The 21,704-nt window shown below is 34.7% G+C and overlaps 2 protein-coding genes across 10 annotated transcripts; both read right to left on the bottom strand.

The window, feature by feature from the left end:
- Positions 1-41: 41 nt before the first annotated feature.
- LOC116172630 lies at positions 42-2,136 on the bottom strand. The gene is made up of 2 exons (XM_031489867.1): positions 1,863-2,136; positions 42-1,679 (listed from the first exon to the last, which is right to left on the bottom strand). The coding sequence occupies exon 2, from the start codon at positions 1,677-1,679 to the stop codon at positions 150-152; it is 1,530 nt and encodes a 509-aa protein (XP_031345727.1). The 5' UTR covers positions 1,863-2,136; the 3' UTR covers positions 42-149.
- Positions 2,137-2,197: 61 nt separating this feature from the next.
- Positions 2,198-17,557, bottom strand: LOC116172632 (serine protease inhibitor 3/4-like). 9 transcript variants are annotated; one of them, XR_004145718.1, is made up of 6 exons: positions 17,400-17,557; positions 16,387-17,285; positions 14,049-14,193; positions 4,029-4,253; positions 3,412-3,765; positions 2,967-3,108 (listed from the first exon to the last, which is right to left on the bottom strand). XR_004145718.1 is itself a non-coding variant. In XM_031489875.1 (5 exons), exons 1-4 carry the CDS (start codon positions 17,473-17,475, stop codon positions 5,493-5,495), a joined length of 1,251 nt encoding a protein of 416 aa, XP_031345735.1. In that variant the 5' UTR covers positions 17,476-17,557; the 3' UTR covers positions 4,122-4,253; positions 5,476-5,492. The 9 variants fall into 9 exon arrangements, 5 of the variants coding, with proteins under 5 accessions (XP_031345730.1, XP_031345733.1, XP_031345735.1 ...); XR_004145719.1 differs by lacking the exon at positions 3,412-3,765 and having other exon boundaries at positions 2,975-3,108; XR_004145721.1 differs by lacking the exons at positions 2,967-3,108; positions 3,412-3,765 and adding an exon at positions 9,754-9,946 and having other exon boundaries at positions 4,121-4,253.
- Between the last annotated feature and the right edge of the window lie 4,147 nt (positions 17,558-21,704).

The following is a 21,704-nucleotide window of genomic DNA, read 5'->3' as shown; positions in this document are numbered from 1 at the left end:
GTTAAGGCGAATATGCCAGCAAGCTTTTAAACTGCGCAGAATATTTTTGAAAGCTTTTATTACACAAATATCTTATTTATCTTACACAAAAACTTAAAAAACGATACATTTGAATGTAATAGTAATACTATATAAGCATTTAAAAAACATTACTTCTTTCTAGATCTGGAGTAATCGGTTTTCCTCTCCCTTTTCTTAGGCACAGTGTCAAGGGCCAGCGTTCCAATGTATGGAGCTATAAGTTTGTCGATTTTACTATCTGGCATAACTCCCTCATCAATCTCTTCCAATTTCTCTTCCAAAAGTTGCGATTTAATATAAGCCTTTTTTCTACTCTCCACTGGATCTTGGAAACTATCCACATCATAATCAATTGTTAATGCATCAATTAAATTGGACATCGCATTTTCCTGGACTTCAGTTGTATCATTCTGTCGTTCTTTGGCGATGTCATAATGGATTTCTGGTGCGAAAGGTAATATTTTCACGATAAATTGGCGCACATTATTAATCAATTTTGGAATGAGTTCGACGAAACGGACATTGCTGGCTTGTTTAAGTTTTTGAAAGCAAACCAAACATTTATCGTTATCTCGACAGAACTGCCAAATGCTTTCGAATAATTCTTGCGTTTCATTTGCATGCTTTTTCATTAAGTATGGAGGAGTTAACACCCAACCGGGTTGGAGTGTCGACTTGTTTACACATAACAAGGTATATCCGACAGGAACACTAGTTTCACCCAGGATTTGACGTTCCCCTTTGCTAATTACCAAGCCAGACCCGTCTTTTTTATATATACACACGTAACTATCGGCGTTGCTCTGTTTTACAGTTTTCTTAACTTCTTCTTGAGTGTCTCGAGTCACGTGCATGTTTTTCATAACTCTATTTGACACTGTTGGCTTGCTAACGCTCACTTCCATGTATCTTTCAAAGTCGCCATTAAAAGGATAAAACTTTACCTTTTTTTGATTGGTCTTCTTCCTAATTAAATAAGACAACTTTTGTTTTAAGTTCGAAGAGTTCACTTTTTCAACCGGTTCACTCTTGGAAGCTTCCAGTACTTCAGAATAAAAATTTCTCCCCTCAAATTTCGGGTTAAATGTAACGACAATTAATTTGATATCGATGCTAGCAAACTTTTGGGATTCGTTGATGACCTTAAATCTTCTTTTATGGTCACTTCCTAAAGGATTGTCATCACACGTGACATATATTACAGTTTTCTTGTACGCTTCAGTTTTAACGTTCATCAACTTGTTTTTACAAAGCAGAAAGAAATCTGCTAGATCAAAATTTCCCTTACGTTCAAAATTTGACTCTAGCTCGCCTTCAGACTGATCTTTCGTACTTTTCAATAATTTTATTACATCTGGAACGGGCTCTTCGAATTCTACAAAGTTACTTTTTTTTGCATCGTTGTCGGCTAAGGCAATACCAACTGGGCCTTTTATTGACTGTTGACCGGATAATGCGATTGAGTCGATAATGTTATAACACGCATGTAAAGTGGCTCTAAATGGAGTGGGTTCGGAGTCTTGGTAATTTTCAAACATAGACTTATCTGTATCAATTGCAATTAATACATAGGATGGTTTGTATTCAATTGGTGTTTCTGTTGTGTTTGTGTCGTCTTCAAAGTCAGAATCTTGCCATTCATCCTCGTAAGCATCCATCTGCAAAAGAAAATAGAAGAAATGTGCAGGTAGATATTTAATATCATATGCAGAAAATTAAGCAGCATCGGGGCGCCCTACCAGAACGTCTAGGAATAAACGAAATATTTTCTCTATAAATTATTTTTATTGTGATCGCATGTAAATTGCTCATAAAAATCAAATAGGTCCTTAATTACTCACTTTCAGAAATTACTTTTTGTTGCTGTGCTGTGTTTTGCCGGGTAAATATCTATCTTTGACATTGATATATAAACATAACCTAACATTTAAAGCTCTATACAAGGTATTGCCATAGTTTATGTCAAACTCTGGTAATGTACGAGGTGGAGCATCCGTGTAGTCAGCACCCTTCTTAATGATCGTCGGCTAAAGCGCACCATCGGATTAAATAATTTTATCAGTTACATCTGTCCTATAAAAAAATTGACTTCCGGCTGATTTAAATGGGAACTAAAAAAAGATGGTCATTCAAAATAGTTCTCTCCAGATCGCATTAACTAAACACTTTATCAAGGTAGATAAACATTTAACTATAAACATGTAACATTAAAAATAATAGGTATATAATAATTATAGCAGTTTTCTAACTCAATGGTTCCATTATTTTCCCACAAAACAACAACATCGCACCATGATTGTAAGATCACAAAGAATGGGTGGTTCACAACAAATCTAACTTTTTGAGTCTTGATGGGAAGAGACCTGAAGAACGTCCCAATCGCAACTACAACAAAAATGAAATGCCAATTAAAACTATTTACATAAAAAACTTCAAATGGAAGGGAGCTGAATAGAAGAATACAGGGTGACCAGTTGGTTATTATAATGACGGAAAAGCAATGGAAATAGCGTTATTCAATGCGCTCAACTGAATAGCACTAACGGTTGTACTGCTAGTGAGCATGTTAAATAGAATGCCCTTATTGAGATTTTATCTTTTTTAAATCTACGAGAAATTTGAATAGGTATATTTTTATAATGGATTGTTCTACTTAATCCTGTTATAAACACTGCAACTAGAACAAATGACGTTTTACTTTTAATAAAGACGTTATTTTTGTACCAAGGGCATTAGTTTTTTCAGTTTAATAGAACTGAGGATCATGGCTTAAATAAAGTTCATAAAAACACAATGATATCCGATATCGTGCTGATAGATTAAAATAATACAGATTTGAAAATAAGCTTATTTATTCATAGTTTTGCCATATGTACCTATACCTATAAATATAACATATGTAATATAAAAATAACAAAAATAGGTACACAGTTGTTTACAAGAATGGTTCCATTATTCTTCCACAAAACAGCGATATCGGTGCTGGATCACACTCAGATTGTAGAAGGACAAAGAATGGATGGTCCACAATAAAGCTAACTTTTGGTAGATTCATGGGACGTGCACACTTGAAAGCCATGATGACACCTACAACGAAGAGATATATGAAATACACACAATTTACCTATTTAATGGATCATGGAAGTGAACAAAAGCTGTACTTAAATACAGGGCGTTCAACAATTGATGAGTTGATTATTATATGAGAGACTAAAAGAAATATATTTGATTATTTTTTGTACCATTTTGTAGGCAATGTAAGCATGAGCACATTCTCGCTTATAGAGTTTGATAATAAACTTGAACGATTAGACTGCACATTCTCATCTCTTGCTCTTAAGCAAATTTAGTCTACTTATTTACGATCGTTACAAAACCATTATACTATACCTCGTACCAGCATGAGGAGTAACAATCAATATAATATGAAGCATTTGCATAGATGTGGAAACCCATTAGTAAAGAATATACCGCATAACTAATAATCCTGTAGAAAGGTTGCTTGTTAATTCTGTTACACGGAGCTGGGTAAACAACTTATTGGTTGGTGGATGCTATTACTACAATGGATGCTATTACTACAATCCAATTTCTAGCACGTTGGGGTCACTATTTTCCCACAAAACAATGTTATAAGCGCTGGTTCACAATCTGATTGCAGGATCACAAAAAATGGATGGTCTGCAATAAAGCTAATTTTTTGAGGCTGCATGCGAAGAGCGCATCTCATGCTAATGACCATACCTACAACAAAAATAAAGACGTTAAATAGGTATTTACCCAATATAATTGAAATTCTTAAAAGGATGGTAGTGATATGTGTTAATTTGTTAACATATAATTATGTAGTGTGCCTTAAAACTTAAGGTTACCATTTGAGGTACCTAATTTTCAGCTACTTAAAATCAGTCAGAAGAGAGTAGATATACAAGGGCGAATCTGGCTCAGTTCAAGGTTTCTCGCCACCTGGTGGTGACTTTGGAGAGTAGGTCAAGGTGAAGACTTACATATAACACAACTTGCTTTGCTTTCAAGTACACCATCTGGTGGTCGTTTAACAGTTGGGCGCTAATTGCTCTCCATGTAATCAGGTTCCATTATCCTGCCCCAAAACAGTGGAAGAATGGAATCCGATAGGCATGACGAAATTGTAGCAATAAAAGGATGATCAGCGATAAAACTTATTCTTTGTATTGGCGGAGGATCACTGCATTTCGCTCTCTTCACTAAACCTAAAAACCAGGTTTAAATAATTTAATAATTCACGCACAATCCTTTGAACAAAAAGTGAAAAAGCTACAACTGTTTTTTGGGCAATAAAAGGAAAATAATTTTTCAAACTGAGCATGCGTATTACAATACATAATTGCGTAGAATACTTAATTTAGCTTTAATTCCACTATTTGAAATTGCTTAGGATATCGAGTATTATACTATAAATAAATAATGACGTCTACGTCTCTTTTTGGGTTTTCCCTGATATCTTTAAATTTTTTATGGCATACTTACCTGCTAGACCCTGACATACACATGACAAATTATCTCTCTAAATGAGTGTATAAGTACTTGAAAACCAGATAAAGAAAATGGGCCGGGGCTCCTTTACTGAAAAAGTCTTTATACAGACTACTTAAAATTGGCTCAAGCTGATAAGAATGCACTCTTAATGAACATAAAAAGAAAACTCATGACAAGTTTATGAAAAAAACACCATTTTTAAAAAATGATGAATTCCTTAAACTATAAGGATGCTTTTGCGTTGTGGCGACTTGACCCATAAACGTGTAAAGAACCTAAGTAGTATGGAATTTCATCCTACCTATTTGTTTTCTAAATATGAAAGAAAAAAACAAAAAACGGACTGTCTTTGCGATTATGCAGCTCTGTTTCAACTCACACTCTACACTCTCTTTTTAGCATTCTTTGATTGGACTATATAGCACTGTTAGTGAACAAAAATCAAAGAGCGGGTTCTATGCACAAGACTAACTTACTCTAAGGATAATTGAAGGGGCTATTTTAAAGTAATCTCAAATTCGCAATATGTACAGGGTAGCTCAAAAAACGAAAAAGCGCTTTCAGGTAGTCAAAAATGAATTTTTGAAAAACCTGACCTCCCCTGAAATTGGGGTCATAGTTACATTCACCTTCCCAAGGCGCTATCACGAGGTACCTATTGTTTGTGGTGTCGACAATCATTTCTACGTGCAATGACAATAAACCGAAATAAGACAAACAAAGCAGAAATCCATAATACAGTAAATATACGAGTCTGTTTGAAACTTTCGCCTTTCAATTGTAATTTGTAATTAATTGAACCCTCACTCTAAACTTCTGATTTATTCGTAGTACGCTCGTACCGTTATAGTTTTTACTGAAGGATGGGCGCGCACCACAATTTAGTACTGTTTGTTTTAGGCAGAAACATTACAATATTGCTAAGTAAATGAATACCTGTTACCCTTCCTTCACTATTTAACCACTTTTCCCATAAACATAACCAATGGACCTGCTGTTAGTAACAGCACAAAAGGATGGTCAATTCGTACGCGCTGAATGTAATTGACTCGCGGGGGACCAGAAAAGCAGGTAAAGGCCATTCCTGTAAAATAATAAAAATTTGAAATCAGTTATTACCTTAACACTAATCAAATTTAAGACTCCTATAGTATGAGATATAGGTAAACAAGTAAATTAAAAAAAAAAACTACTATAGTTGAAAAAAACTAGTCACTTGCACGATTTGGGAAAATAAGTAACTAAGTATATCTTAAGATTAATGAAGTTTCCGCCATAAATACATAGTTTCATCTGAGAGCTGTACCGATAGAATTAAGCAGAAATAAATGGAGTTTAAAAACTTATAAGTATAACCGATTCTCAATCTATCACTAACTGTCAATGCCCCTGTGAACGACTGATATACAGGGAGATTCACGTATCCGTGGTTGTTAATATAAAATAATTTCGCTTTCGTAAATACCGGTATTAAGTGTGCGCCATCTTGGTTTTTTTAAAATAGAAACATACCCATTTTCGATATTTTCTAAATGCACGATTTAATTTTGAATTCATCGAAATTATGATTTAAGTACTGTCATAGTTTTTGACGTACCTTAATTGTTCTCTAAAAATCGGAAGATGCAAGGGCCCATTCAAAAATTCATTTCCGCTCAAGACAAGCGAGTGCTCTTTTGTCAACCGAGTTCAGAGCATTCTGTCACACAGCCAACGGGCATTATATAAGAGCGCATCGATTAATTTTTTGTTGATCTCTTAGAAAGTTACGTTTCAAAATCGACGTGGGTAACAGATGGTCGGTTAAATTTAGAAATTTGCAGCTATAGGAAATGTGTTACATGTACCGCTTCATAAGAAAAGAAAACAAAACTCATATTCGAGAAAATAAAGCGCAGTAAGATAAGAAACGAGTGTTTAAGCAGATCAAAGTCGAAACATTACAGTGTTGCCCGTTCTAAAAACTGTCGCTATGAAGCATGAGCGTGGTAAAAACAAAGCATCATGTTGTTTTTCAGATCATAAGTGGAGCTAAAGAACCAACCTTCCGCAAAGTAAGAGTCATTGAACATTTATTCATTACTGAGCTGGCTGTGGTACCGTCATCTGGGGTGAGGCGGACAGTAGGGGCCAAAGCGGACATAGACACGTGTTTTGTAATTCCGTCAAGGGCATCTTACCGGTTTGGTATTTTTCCGCGGTAAGTTGCCGAATCGGGCCAGTAGTGAGTAGCTATTGTATGTGTGAGGTGGTTGAGTAAACAAAAATTTTTCAGGGACCTACAGGTAAGAGATTATATAACTTCGGTTTTTGTCAACTTCCCAAACGTTGAAAAGAAACAATTGCCCATAAAAAACGTAAAGGCGTATAAAATTTGTTTTGGCTTTAAAATGTTCACTGATGTGGAGTTAACATTTGTACGAATAATCAAAATCACAATGTCTTTAGTTTTTGTTTAATCAATTAATATATAAATAATTGTCATTAGGTGGGGTGAAGTCGGACACCATGGTTCGAGTTTACAAGCACAAAATTGGTATAAATTTCATGAATTATCGGGAGGAAACCCTAAAAAATGCTCTTGCTGACATTAAATCGGGCAAGAAAACTATAAGGCAGGCTGCAGAGTGCTACAAAATTCCAAAATCTACACTGCATGACAAAATTAAAAAGAAAAAAACAAAAAAACATGGAGGTCAAACTAAACTTTCTTCCGAAGAAGAAAAAATGATTGCAGATGGCATCATCAAATTTTGTGAATGGGGTTTCCCCATGACTCGCGGGGATATAAGATTGCTTGTAAAGGGTTACCTTTACGGGCAGGGTAAAAAAATTAAAATCTTTAAAGACAACTTCCCTGGTCCAGAGTGGTTTTATAAATTTCTTCAAAGACAAAACATTTTAACGGAAAGATTTGCGCAAAATATTAAGAGGTACAGGGCTAATATATCAAAAGAAATAATAACAGAATATTTTCAAAACTTAGAAGAGAGCTTGGACGGTGTTGAACCTACTCATATTGTCAACTACGATGAGACAAACCTGACACATGATCCAGGTAGACAAAAAGTTCTTTGTCGAAGAGGTTCTAAAAGGGTTGAAAGAATCATGGATGTTAGCAAATCAAGCACTTCGGTAATGATGGCAATCACTGCAGCTGGACATTTACAGCCTCCCTATGTCGTGTATAAGGCTGTACATTTGTATCCCACGTGGATAGAGGACGGCCCCGAGGGAGCGATGTACAACCGAACCAAGTCAGGCTGGTTCGACGCTATGACTTTTGAGGATTGGTTCGACAAAATTATCCTTCCGTATTTTAGAAATCTCCTTGGGAAGAAGGTGCTAATCGGAGATAATTTAGAAAGTCACATTTCACTCCATGTTTTAGAAGCCTGTGAACAACATAGTATCAACTTTGTGTTGCTTCCTCCCAATGGAACACATCTTCTACAGCCGTTAGACGTGGCGTTTTTTGCACCTATGAAGAAAGCGTGGCGTGAGATATTAAGAGAGTGGAAAAACAAAAATAGAGGGTGTATACCCAAATCTGATTTTCCCCGCTTGTTCAACAAGTGTATAAAAAATATAGAAAACATTGAAAATAACATTAAGTCCGGTTTTAGAGGATGTGGAATTATCCCACTCGATCCAAATGTGGTTTTAAGTAAAATACCAGATGTCGATGCCAGTCAAGAGCAAGATCAGCGGCAAAATGAGAAGCACTGGACAACAACGTTACAGGAATTTCTGAAAGAAAGTCGGTTGGCGGCAACGCAAGATCTTCGTCCAAAGCGAGGTAAAAAGTTAAAGATCGCACCTGGAAAATCAATTGGACGCAAAGATTTGGAGGCTCCATCCACCAGCTGCGCTGACCATATAAACAGCGACTTAGAAAAAAATAGTGAAAGAGAAGATGAGACTGAATCAAACGATGACGATCTAGAACTCGAAGATGTGACTGATGGTGATGAAAAGGAAAACTGTGGTCAAGAGGACTTAGAGACTGATGCGGATTTAGTATCTAATGTTATACAGGGAACTTTTGTGTTAGTGAAATTTAATTGCCCTAAGAATGCCCATAAATATTATGTTGGGTGTGTCTCAGAAATTGTTGATGAAGCCAAAAACGTTTATTATGTTAATTTTTTAAGGAAACAACAATCAGAGAAAACTGGGGTCCACTTTGTGTACCCCAATACCAAAGATCAGAGCTTAGTAGAGGGCCCCCAAATTTTTCAAATTATCAAGGATGTCAAATTCTTAAGACGCGAGAGATTTCAATTTCCCAGTTTGAGGAAATACGATGTTAGAATCGAATGAACAAAAAATGTTGTTACCTAGGTACCTACTCAAATATTTTTGACTTTCGACCTTAACAAATGCCAAATATTTTTGATTTTTAGACTTTTTAGAAATAGATTTTATTTTTTAAATGTGTTATGGTCTTTTATAATATTGAGTTGTATTTTCAAATTATGTTTTTGTATTTTTGAGAATAAAAATAAGAGTTTTCGTTATGTAAATTGCATTTTTTTTGGATTTTTGTGTTAAAAAACATATTTATAATTTTTTTCTGTCCGAATTCGCCCCATATATAGTGTGAAGAATAATTTACAGGCAAATTAAATGGGTGTCCATCTTCACCCCACACATAGGGGCGAAGGCGGACAACATTAGACCAAAAAAAATAGGGGTTGGGGTAACATTTTTCTTCAAAAGCTATATGAAATCACATTCTACAAATATGGAGGTGTATACATTAATTTTTTTGACAATTTTTGCCCTAATGGCGTGGGACTAATCTATAGAAAAATCCAAAAACTGTCCGCCTTCACCCCAGATGACGGTATTAAATATTTCATTACAAAAAAATAATTGTTTCCAGTGCGGTAGAGAATAAAATTTATTTTCTACAAGAGGAATCAATGATTTTTTCACAATTTCCTCTTTGTTTGAAAACACATGATGATTCTTCACAAAAAATTAAAAGATACGTTAATTGGTGTGCCGTAAAATGAGGCACTTTTTGTTAACAGAACCCTCATGACAGAGAATACAGAATAAAACATGGTACATACACCCATTTCAGGTATGCAGTTCCCAGAACAACGTTAATTAATTGTTTCAAGTAATCGTTAAAACCAGGTTCATTTAATTCAATAAAAAATATAATTGTTGCTTATAGTATGTTAAAAAGTGAAGGATACTTACTATATGTATATACTTCAAATATTACAGCTCTTTGCTTAATAACAGGTAGACATCGAACTTTAAATAACTGGATTCATCACTTTGCCGGAAAACAGCACAAATTTTGTGTCATTGTGGCGGTAATTGACCAAAATTAAAAATTTGTGATCAACATGAAACTCTATTACACCACAATCGAATTGTATCCTTAAATCTAAAAGAATATACAACAGGCAATAAACAGGTAACAAATGTACATTAAAATGGTTTAAGGAATGGAACTTGCCAGTTTGATAGAAAAATATTCATAGAGTACTAGCGAAGAAATTAAGAATGAAAATGTAAAAGAACAAGTGTTTAAATATGCTGACAGGTTAATAGATAATTTTACCAGTTTAAACAAATACAATATCTGACCAGACATGACTGGCTGAAGCATTACAAAGTTGGTAACGCATGCGCAAACATATAGCAACGAATCCAGTTGTCTCATGCACTTTGCACTATCTTTCCTTCTTACCAGCACCATAAGTCAGTAAAATGATCAGGTTTGATTGTATCTGTAGTTACTCCAAATTTAAAATTCCCCATGTTCTTACCAAATGCCACTTACCTTCTTCTGAGAATGTTGCCTTTACTTGTGGTATATTGTACTCAATAATGATTTCAATCCCAGGAGAGAGATCCAAATATCCAAAGTAGGCGTTACGTCATTAACCCTAAATTTTGACCTTTCATGATTAGTAACACTGAAGTTACTGCCTTCTCAGTTTTATGTTAATTGCGGCCAAATGATTTTAGATATATGTCTAATACATAAAGTCACACTAAAATTGACCAAGAAATCGAACTATGCAGTAATATACAGGGGGCTCTATTAAAAAAATGCAACTTTCATATAAATCACCATGTATAATAATTGCAATTTTGTTGAACATATTACTTAAGGGTCTTTCAACCTGCCCTGACAATGAATTGTAAATATGTGCGTTTACCCACAATCTGCCACCCAAGCACTAATGGCCCAACCTGTATAAAAATCATCGTTTTATAGTTCATGAAACTGTGTGATTTAGAACAGATAGATCTCTGAACATAATGAAAATTCTATCACTTCCCTAATTATCAAAATTTTATAAAACTAAAGCAAAAATTCAAAAAAAGCCTTTATTGTCAATAATAGAAAAATAAGAACATCGATTTCACTTTTGGTAAGTAGTACAAAATACATTTAAAAATTATAAATAATTATTCAGAATTAAGAAAAGATAATGTGTAAGGCGCATATAGAATACCTATGCCAAGCAAGGCACTGGGTCTAACTACTGAAGAATTAGAGAGTACACATAATACTGATAAATTAAAAATTAATCAAAGCTAGTATTGTTTATATCTTCTCAATAGTAGCACAATGAACAAAGGATGGTGAGTTACAAGCCGAATATATAATTTCATGCAAAGTGGTCCTTAATTTCTGAATAACCTTCACAACTAGTAATTACATTAAAACACGTCACTCATGGTCAGGGATTGCAATTTTCCCAACGAATAAAACAACATTCGATCCACCGTCACTGTATTGAAGTGAAATGATGAATGGATGGTCTGCTGTAAACGGTTCAATGATTGGCATACAACGCGCCATCATCACCATACCTTTGACATAAGTATAAAATTAATGATAATAATAATAATACAAAGGTTACTATAAGCGCAACATAGACAACTTAGCCAATCGGAATGCTGCAATTAAGGAAAATTTCGATTGAAAAATCCTCACTGCTATCAATATCACAGGTTAAAAGTAAGAGTATTATTTTTCCTCAATTCCATCACTACCTCGACAAACACATGACAGAATACAACATATAGGTAGACAATTTATAATTCGTCGTGTAAGTCTATTAAAAAATTTACATCCGTCAGTACTCTTCCAAAGAATAAAGTAATCGGATCGCTAAGTTCGGTCGGTTTTGTTGTAATTAGAAAAATGAACGGATGGTCAGCAACAAAACTCTGCTGTTCCGTTTCCTCTAAGCATCTTCGTCTTCGTACGTGTGCGCCTAGGAAGTTAGTTATTTAACATTTTATTTTTTACTGAAGTAGTAGGAATGATTATAAATTATCCAACTACTCTCGGAAGAAAAAAGTGCAACTAAAGTAGATAGTAGACACTACAAAGTACTAAAAACCAATTATTCCTAAAACTCTGAGATTGTTTTTATGGACACGCAATGTCTCCACACTCAATAATGAGCTGCATTTTGCAATTTGCCTAGTCATCTACATTTTCTGAAGGTTAATTGAATATTCTTGCCATTTTATTTTGTAAGCTTTCGAATTTTTTGTTTCCGATTTTATACAGGGTGTCCAAAAAGTTGCTGTGCAGCAACTGAAAACAAAATGTTTGATGCAAGTACGTTTCATTTTATTAATATTTATAAGTGCAGGTGTTCTCGATAGAGAAATTGCTGTTTTGTTGTGTGCTGTAATTCTGTTTTTAGTTTTTTTGCTCTGGAGTTGATTGTTTTCTCCATTATTTCTCCGATTACTACCGCTGACCTTCCCAGGCGGATTCCTTGGTGGCGCTTGAGTCATTCCGCCGACTTCACATACAAATTGCCGCCGTTTGTCGCTACTTTCGTCCGCTGGTGCGATTTATTTACAATTAATTTGTAAATTTATTTATTTTTTACTAAATTTCGCTAATTATATAGGTTCATTTTCATGCCATTTGTGCGCGGACTTACTACCGAAGTTCGTCGCAATATAACTGAAATACACTCTACGGTAGTTCACAGGTGATCGACTCAAATTTTTCTGACCGCTTTACTCTAATTTTCTCGAGGTTCACGATGCGAATTGTATTTCGATTTTTGTTCGCTTCACTTTACTTTTTCTAATTCACGCCCATTCCGTTATTTACACCGCCTCCACACAAAAAATTCATTTTTTCTAGCCAATCAGAACTCTTGACACCAATAACTTAACTCAACGTGGAGTGGAATCTCACTGAATGAGCAATTCACACGCTGCTTAGCAAGCTTCATAATGGTGGACAATATTTTAGTTAATTTCGTAATCTCCCAAGACTTCTCAGCGTCTCAAGCACTCACAAGCATTTGAAAAGTCAAGATCAGGAGCACAACGTACATAGATGACCGCTACCAGTTTTAATGACCACCCGGTATATATTGACGAATGGGCGCTTAATTACTAAGAAAACCGTAGGCTCCAGATTTATTTGTTTCTTCTAGGAGTGAGAAAAGTAACGTTTTAATTTGTAGATCCGTGTAACCGCTGATAAGGAAACTAATGGCTGTCCTTCCTGCACGCAACAGCAATTGAGAATATGGAACCAACTGCATTATTTGTGTTGCAGTTTTTCAAGATCCAAATAGTACACGCTAGGCGAAAGTTGACTTTTAGCAAGCAATGAACCTAAAATTGCAACAGTAAACCCGACTAAAACAAAGCAAACCTAACCAATTCTGTGTGCGTATGCGCACAACCAACTGTGTTATGTGTCAGTATTTTTTTTTTAATTTGTCCTTCAGAAAAATAGAAACAAAAAACAACACTACGTAGAGTGGGTATATGTGCAGAATCAAGTTTTTCATTATGGACCAATTTTGGCACAGGTTCCACCACTAGCCCATCAAACCCCATCAAAATCCGAGTACGGGCAGAGTATCTTTCAAATATTCCTATTCTGTATCACGAAAGGAGTTTTTAAAAAAATAAATGAATAAATCGTTCATGACAAAAATTGTTATCACGACCTTGCTCAGAAACCTATCTTTAAATGCCTTTACTAATATTTGTAGCGTTTTTGTAATTTGGTGAAATGCAGAGAATATTTTGAAATCAAGTGTTCAGATTAGTATCACAATCAAAAGAACTTTACTTCTGTATAACATCAACAAATTACTTGTACTAAATTTCCAAAATTAATAAAGCAGATATAAATAATAAGAAGACAATATACATAAGTTGTTCTAAAAATAGTGGCTGTTTATATAATCGGCTATTTTTGAATAAATCTTTATTTTACTTGGAAAGTTTCAGATTGTACGAATTTGTAAGCTAACAAGATTGAGAGTTTGACCTATTTTCATATTATCAACAATTGGCCAAATGTCTACTGTTAAATCAGGAATAGAATTAAGTTGTACAGAAAATCAGTCACTACTTAACGTGCAGTTATAGCCCTTAGCAGACAAACATAAAATGAAGCTAAAAGCTTATAATCAACTTGCAGAATGGAAAGAAACCAGAAAGGAAGTAAGAAAACACAAATGGAAACGTCTACTTACCGGTAGCTGCAGCAGCCTCGGCTCCTTCTTCGTTGACCTCAATAAATGCTTTCTGAATGGCCTTGCTGACGTATAGCTGCTCATCGCTGTTGGAAATCTCGGAAAAGTTTGCCTTCATTTGATCAAAAATCACTCCGAGACCCATCTATAACAAAAAGATGGCTAAACTTTAGTTCAGCTGCATTCAGAACTGAAATAACCATTGAAGAAATTTAGGATTTAAATCCGTGCCCTGACGGTAATGCCTTAATAGTTTTGTGGAGGGAGTTTATCTGGAAAGTGTGATTTATTTTCGCATAGTTGAAACTCAATAAAAGTTATTATTATTATTATTCTCAGGATACTGTCTTTAAAAGCCAAATAAAGTCGCAATAATGAAAAAGGAAGCTCAACAGTGATCGCGCATGCGCACATTATATGACTTGTCCGTGCCAGTGGAATAGCACTGCAAGAACGGAGTCGAAGTACTTCTCAAACTAGTCAAAGTACTCGAAGTACTTGTCAATGTACTAGTACTTCCAAGAAATTGATTTTATCTTTCATCGAGCCTTTCATGGTATTATAATTAACAGTATCAACGAAAGGAACTGTTTTCTACCAACAAGCGCCCTTCTCCCACTCTCCTTATCAAAATTGGGTGGAGGATTGGTTTTTTCCTTCATGGTACTCTAAAGTCTAATGAAAGGTCTTAACGAAAGGAATTCATTTCTACCAAAAACACTTCTCCTCCTTGACCCCTTATCGTGATCGGTTATAATTCCTCATATCTCAAGAACGTGTCAGAGGAGGATTCTTTACAAAAAGCGATTGGAACAATTTTTTAAATTTATTTTTACTTGGTAATAATATCAAATAGTTTTACAGGTTTAGCTTTAGCGACTGAATTAAATGTAGAAACACGCCCCTGTTAATAGTTTTTAAGTAGTAGATACGTTGCAAATTTTTTATAATTTTTGATACAAAAGATTAGTAAACATTATATGTATAGTTAATTAACACACCTCCTTGACCACCTGTCAAAATTTTTTCAAAAAAGTTAATGGGCGCGCATGATTAGACCGGTGGAATTGTAATAAGTATGTATAGTGACCATGCTGTAAATATAGTACCGCCGAAGTTTATGAATATAATTTTTTTTTGTTTTTTTCTATAAAACAAATATATTTAAATATTTTTTAGGAAAGATCCTGGGTCAGATCCCAAAGGCAATTTTTTTGAACCACTGTTTCTGATATTTGACCAAAATCGTATTAACCATATTCTAAATTTATAGTGTTTTTAAATAGTAAATAGACCATACATTCATGGAGATTTTGTTTTGTTTATTGTATCCATGGTAACTAAGGCAGTCGATACCAACCAATAAAAATTGCTGACGGTAAAAAAATTGCCATTTCAAAATTAAAAAAAAATATAATATATAGTTATAGGTATAAAAAAATATAAGTTGTGATCATTAGTGTAATCAGGTAAAAAATCGGAAAAATTGACGTTAGGATGTAGGTATAGGGTGTTGCATTTACAAAATACTAACTCTCAGAAACAGTGGTCCAAAATTTTTTTTACTATACCACTGGATTCTGCGTAAAAATAACTTTTTTTGTTTTTTTTCGATCTACATGTTTCACAAAAAACAGCCGAGATTCTCAAACAAAATAGGACACACAGTATAAAAATCTTTAAATTAAACTTTTCTTCAAATTTGTCTTTACCAATGAAATTGTTGTAAGGAATAACTGCAGTACAAAAACAGTGTATGCGTGTCCTCATCACTTCGAGATTAAAACACACAGTTTAGTCCCTTGGTATATACTATATACCTAACATACTATTTCACGTGAAACAAAGTCGGGACTGAGAATTAGTGTGTGAAATTTTGTTTACAATTCAAAAAGGTTCTTTATGCAAATTGAGAACAAAGTGGGCATTCTTTAAAACAACCCCTGCGAACACGAACTTGTAAATTAAGATGGACTGCTGATCAAACAGTTGCATAGAGGTAGAAATGGCCCTAGCATGGGCGCTGCCATGATGTGCCCGTTTTAGTTATTTTCTAGGGGAATTTTCCTAGTGCTCAAGTTTTCAGACTATTGCAGCCTTGGAAAATGACATGTCACAGTAATTTATTTAGAACGCGTGAGGTTAATGCTTGTTTATTGGTTGATTTGAATTTCGCGCCAAGTAAGTGCACATCATGGCTGCCCCCATGTAGGTGTCACTTGTCAATTCAGCATTAGCAGTCCATCTTAATTTATAAGTTCGTGCCTGCGAACCAACAGAAAATTTATCATGCAGAACTACACAAACATAAAAATGTATAAAGCGGAATTTTTCTTACCCGTGTTAAAATAGACTGCAAATCCATAGTAGTTTCAACTTTAAATTTCGGCAAGGAAACCTCAACTTCCATACTTCGCATACCCTCCGAAAGAGTTGCAAAATCAACATCTACCAATTTTTTCTCCAATTCTTCGATCCCAGTTCGTTTAAAAGGCAAAATTATAACCATGCTGATATTCTCGTTTGTATATTTCATTTCTAGAATTTGCGCTTGTAAGTGATCATCAGCGCGATACCTAAAACGCCTAGTGAGGTGCATCATGTGGCAGTCAACACTTTCTGCTTCAGATATATAAAACTTCTCTTTCATAGTGTGTTCTTTTTTGAATTGTTGGGCCCAATTGCCTTTGAAATAAATTGCGTTAACAAGTACGAGTCGGGTCAATGCGTCCAAACAACCCGCATCGATTAAATCTTTGATTTTCGAATTTGTTTTGCCTTCAACCCAACCGTTGATTTTTCTAGCACTATTCTCACTTTCAGCGAAGTTGAGCGACTCAGTTTCAGAAAGGAATAACTCACTTGCGCTTTTTAAAAATTTTTCTTTTAAGGGAAAGCCTTGCATAACATAGATCTTATTCGCAATGTGTAACTTGACGTCTTTTATGCTATTCAGCGAGCTCATTACGTGATGGTAGCCAGTTGCCGCTATATTTTCGTTGCCGAGGTGCAGGCTGCTCGAAAAGGCGTCGGCGGTAGTTCCTGCGGCACCCTGATAGGCCATGCTGAGTACAATATGTGCACTAATTGGAGAAAAGAAGACATTTTTCCCCTTTTCCTCTTCGGCGAGAATATTGTAAAACTTATTGGCAAACTTCGAATTGCCCGTCACAACTTGTAGTAGTTCTGAATCGGCCATTATTTGTAGCAGAAGTAACAGAATGAACAAACGGAACGCTAAAACAGAATGGTATGAACTAACAAGCAAATAGCAGGAATTGTTCAGGAGGGCGTGAAGTTACTAAATACTGACTGGCATAGCAACTATTATGTATAAAACTTCATACCTACCACCGATTTTTAGAAGTGAATCATCCAAAATTATCGATGAGTAACCGTTACATTTACGAAAGATTGTACTGATCATAAACACAGGCTCACAGTTGGTTAAAATATTGCATAATTAGTGACCTTCAACAGCAAGGTTATGTAACCGTCAACAAAAATAAAATTAGGTTATGCCACAGAATATAAAATACGCTACGATGTGGCGTGCTCTATATTCTATGGTTATGCTAAGACATATTGCTAAAGCCGGGTCTAGACTTACAAAGTTATATAACATGTTACAAAAATTTAAGCTAAATGTAGTAAATTTCCTTGCTGTATAACTTGCTAGATGTTAGCAGGATTACATAGCAAAGTTATATAGCAATGTTACTCAGTCTGGACGTTACGAGCGGCTACAGAGGGTAACTCTAATTTTCAATACACCCTTTCCGTTTGATGGATCTAGTTCATGTCACTGTTTACCTTCATTAAGAATTTTGTGTATAAACTACAATGTGCGTTTCAAAAAAGTTAAAAAAAAGTCAAATATACAAATAACATAATAAAAGAGACGCTTGACCAACGTCAACGCAGTTACTTTACTTCTTATCATTAATGTGGCCATGTGGGAATATATATACAATGAATAAATTCTTAATTCATTGTATATATATATATGATGCGCGATTTTTCAATTAAAGAGTATTATGACAAATGGAAACTGTAAACTACACCATTGAATAAAAAATTCAATTTATTCAATGACTACACATGAAACAGAACCTTAGTGTATGATGTGTTGCCTACAATTTGAACGTAATTTTGTTATTCAATGATTTAATATGTATAAAACGCTCGTTTCCAAAAAACCTTACACTATTCAAGATCTCAGAGGACGTATTTTCCAGCATTTGGCAATAATCGCTTGTGTCAGTGTAACCTAACATAATTTTTTATTAATTAAACACATATGTTGCCGTATCGTAACTTCTTGTGGACCAGGATATGCTTTGTAACCCGTTTTCACTCAATTTCCTGTTCCACTTTCTCTTTAATAATAATAAAAATAATATCATTTATTGATATGTAAAATAATGCAATTGTAATACATATATATCTCAAAAGGGGACATGTCAGCATGCTGGTTTTCACCGCCCCCATAGTTACACGTTCTGTAACTCCATTAGTTTGTCATATAGCTATAGTTTAAATGTGTAAGGAGACTTACATTTCACCAATCACTACATTTAGTTTAGTGTACTGAAGCATTATATTCAAAGTTGCCCTTAAACTAGGGGTAGGATAACAAATTATCTCTTGACGTTATAAAAGTTAATAAATTGAAAAGGTACAATGGTTGTTTATCTTTATAGAATAATAACTTATAGACAAACTTTAATAGACGATGAACAAATGTCCCGACGTACTTAAGAATCCTATACTTATTATAAGTAATACGGAGTAATGTGATGTCTCCATGGTATACACAGAATGAAAATCTGAAACTACGCAATTTATCTCATCTGTCGTTGTTTATATACATACGTATTTGAACATTTTAGTTTGGTCTTGTTTGGAATTGGATACAATTTGATTAATAAATTGATTTTTTACGTACTTCCACTACAAATATGGCACAACGGAATGTTTTGGACCTTAGACCCAAAAGCTTTCGTAGTCACAATTTATTTAAACGCGAATACCTCAATTCAAATATGCACCTAAACGCGAAATGGTTCGCTTCCTTATTAATGCGGCAACGCTTTGCTATATTCACGTTTGAAAATTATTGATCGTCTCTTTCATGCAATGAAGTTCTCATTCTGAATAAACCAGCCACGTATTATTAATTTACTTCTACTGGCAGCTCGTAGCAAATTTTGGCACTGTCTCCGATTGTGAGGACAACTCTTTTGTGTTCACAATATGTAGAGAATTCGGCTAAAAATCAATATCGCGATCAAAATAGCCCTCGACCGGCATAGATTCTCTTCGAAAATTTTAGTAAGAATACCGCTCCCCCACCATATTTTTACTTAAATAACCAAATTTTTGTCACGCGCTTGGCTTTTCGCAAAATGGATTGAAACTTTTGAGGTCTGTGAATTGATTTGTTTTAGTCTCAGATGGGGTACATGTGTGATGTATTCTAAAAATCCATTATATAGAATCATATATTCCTTATTTTGATATTTCAAAGTTACCTATCGACCTTATCCAAACATTTTAAATGTTTAATGTTGTTTCTGCATAACCCATTCAGACGGTCATATACCACGATCTACAAATGAAAAATACGTTGTGCTTGTGCAAATAAAACTACAAGTGCAACACGTAATTAACAGCCGATCAATAACATAACAATCATCCAGGGAAGTTTAATTCTTATTTAGTCTCAGCTGCATTTGAGGGTATTTGTATTGGGCGCGGTGTATGAGATGAGAAGGGCAGTGTTTAAGCAATTTAATTTAATGGCGGCAAAATTTTCGCCAAGAAACCCATCCACTCATAACTGTTTTAGTTTTTTATTTCGCATAGGGCAATATTTTTCGCTATTCCCTGTTAACGAAATTTGCAGAACAACCGTCGAAAATGTCCAGTTCAAGTGGATCTCGATGAAATTTTTGTACAATTTGTCATTTATCATAGGCAACTTCTTTATTATTTGCTTCCATATTTATCAAATGGCAATTCAAAAGGGAAATCAAACATTTTCACGCATAGGACCGCTACTATTTTTTTCAGTGTCATGTTGTACCTCACTATTACTCCTATGGTTATCCAGAAGCTGGCCTATTTTAATACAGCAATGGAATAATTTGGACAAGAAGTTCAGCAACTACGAACCTTTGAATAAGTTATACATTCGAGTGAGGGTACTGTCGATGATTGTATTATCGGCCGCGCTTGGTGAGTATAAAAGGTACTTTCTTTAATTTTGCCGATGTTTTTTTTAGTGGAGTATATATTTTATGTTAGCGTAAGAGTTATCCCGTTTCTGCCCAAGAATTGGAGTACATCAGAATTTTTGATATTTATGTTTGGTGATATCTTCACTCACGTGCCTTATGCTCTGTGGAAGGGTATTATATTGTGGGTAAGCTATTGTTTCCGAATTTTATAGTAGTAAGTGAGTGCGTATTATAAAGCGTTTGAGTTGTACCAAAAAACCGAGCGAAAGAGGAGACTAAAACCACAATATTTTAGTTAGTTTGGAAGCTACCCTCAAAAAAGTCCTCAAAATTACATTCCCTTTTCATTTTTTTATTGAGAAGCACAAGACCCATCAAGAACCTTTGGATGTTTGGATGGAATATTTCTATTGTTGACGAATCATCCTACTATCAGTAAAAAAAATTGAGGAAATTTACCCACTAACCAAAATTCCCAACACAAGTGATTAATCTACAAGATCGACATTCATTGCCATGAAATGTGGCGTCATTCGTGAATAAAATATTTTAATTTGTTTGGGTTTCCACGATGACAGCTTCGAATGAATTCACAAAACCGGAGGTAAGAGCCAAGCTCTACTCCTGTCAATTGCCGCACATCTTGGGGACGAAATTTTGGTAATTTTTTTGCAAAATTGGAAAGTGCTGTGGCGATCCATGAGTGGATCTAAAACAGTTGAGTTAGTTTACATGGTGATAATTTGAATATGTCATTTAATAAAATATAAAAAATGTTATTAGTGTTATTTAATTCTATTCTAAACGCTGAATAGTGACCACACTACAGTGCGTATCTAATATCCCATCCAAAGACGTGCCATCTTTCTTTGGCGTCTTTGGTTCTCCAGAAAAAAATCAAAAAGCTGTGTAATTCTTGAGGCCCTTATGGTCTATTTGAAAATGTTTTGGTATTATCTAATTTTTTAAATTTGAATACCCTAGTATGCTTTGTTTTTCCCATTCTGCCTTGGTTACATTATGCTGAAGTGTTTACATAAAAGAACACTTACATGATTCACAATTTACTAAACATACAATAAACGACTATGCTTTTTGTTGGTTTGTTTGATGGCGAAAGTTAGTATTACGTCATCCAACCGGAAGGCGCAAAATGGATCACCAAAAAAAAACAAAAATGAGGTAACGCGGGTCGTTTTCTCCAAATACCTAGACTATTTTTATTTCAAAATGACCTTTTCACGAGCCTTTTCATCAAAAAGCAAATCGTACTCAAACGCCTTTCCATTAATTACTTACTATAACTGGACATAACAAAAATCGGTTGTCAACACCGATATGCTAGTAAAAAATTATCGAAAGCTTTCACGTTAATGAAAATTGGAACTTTCCAAATAATCGAAAACGTATAACA

The sequence above is a fragment of the Photinus pyralis genome, unplaced genomic scaffold (assembly GCF_008802855.1).
Source record: "Photinus pyralis isolate 1611_PpyrPB1 unplaced genomic scaffold, Ppyr1.3 Ppyr1.4_LG5, whole genome shotgun sequence".
NCBI classification, from domain to species: Eukaryota; Metazoa; Arthropoda; class Insecta; order Coleoptera; family Lampyridae; genus Photinus; species Photinus pyralis.
This window is presented reverse-complemented; position numbering and strand designations above follow the sequence as displayed.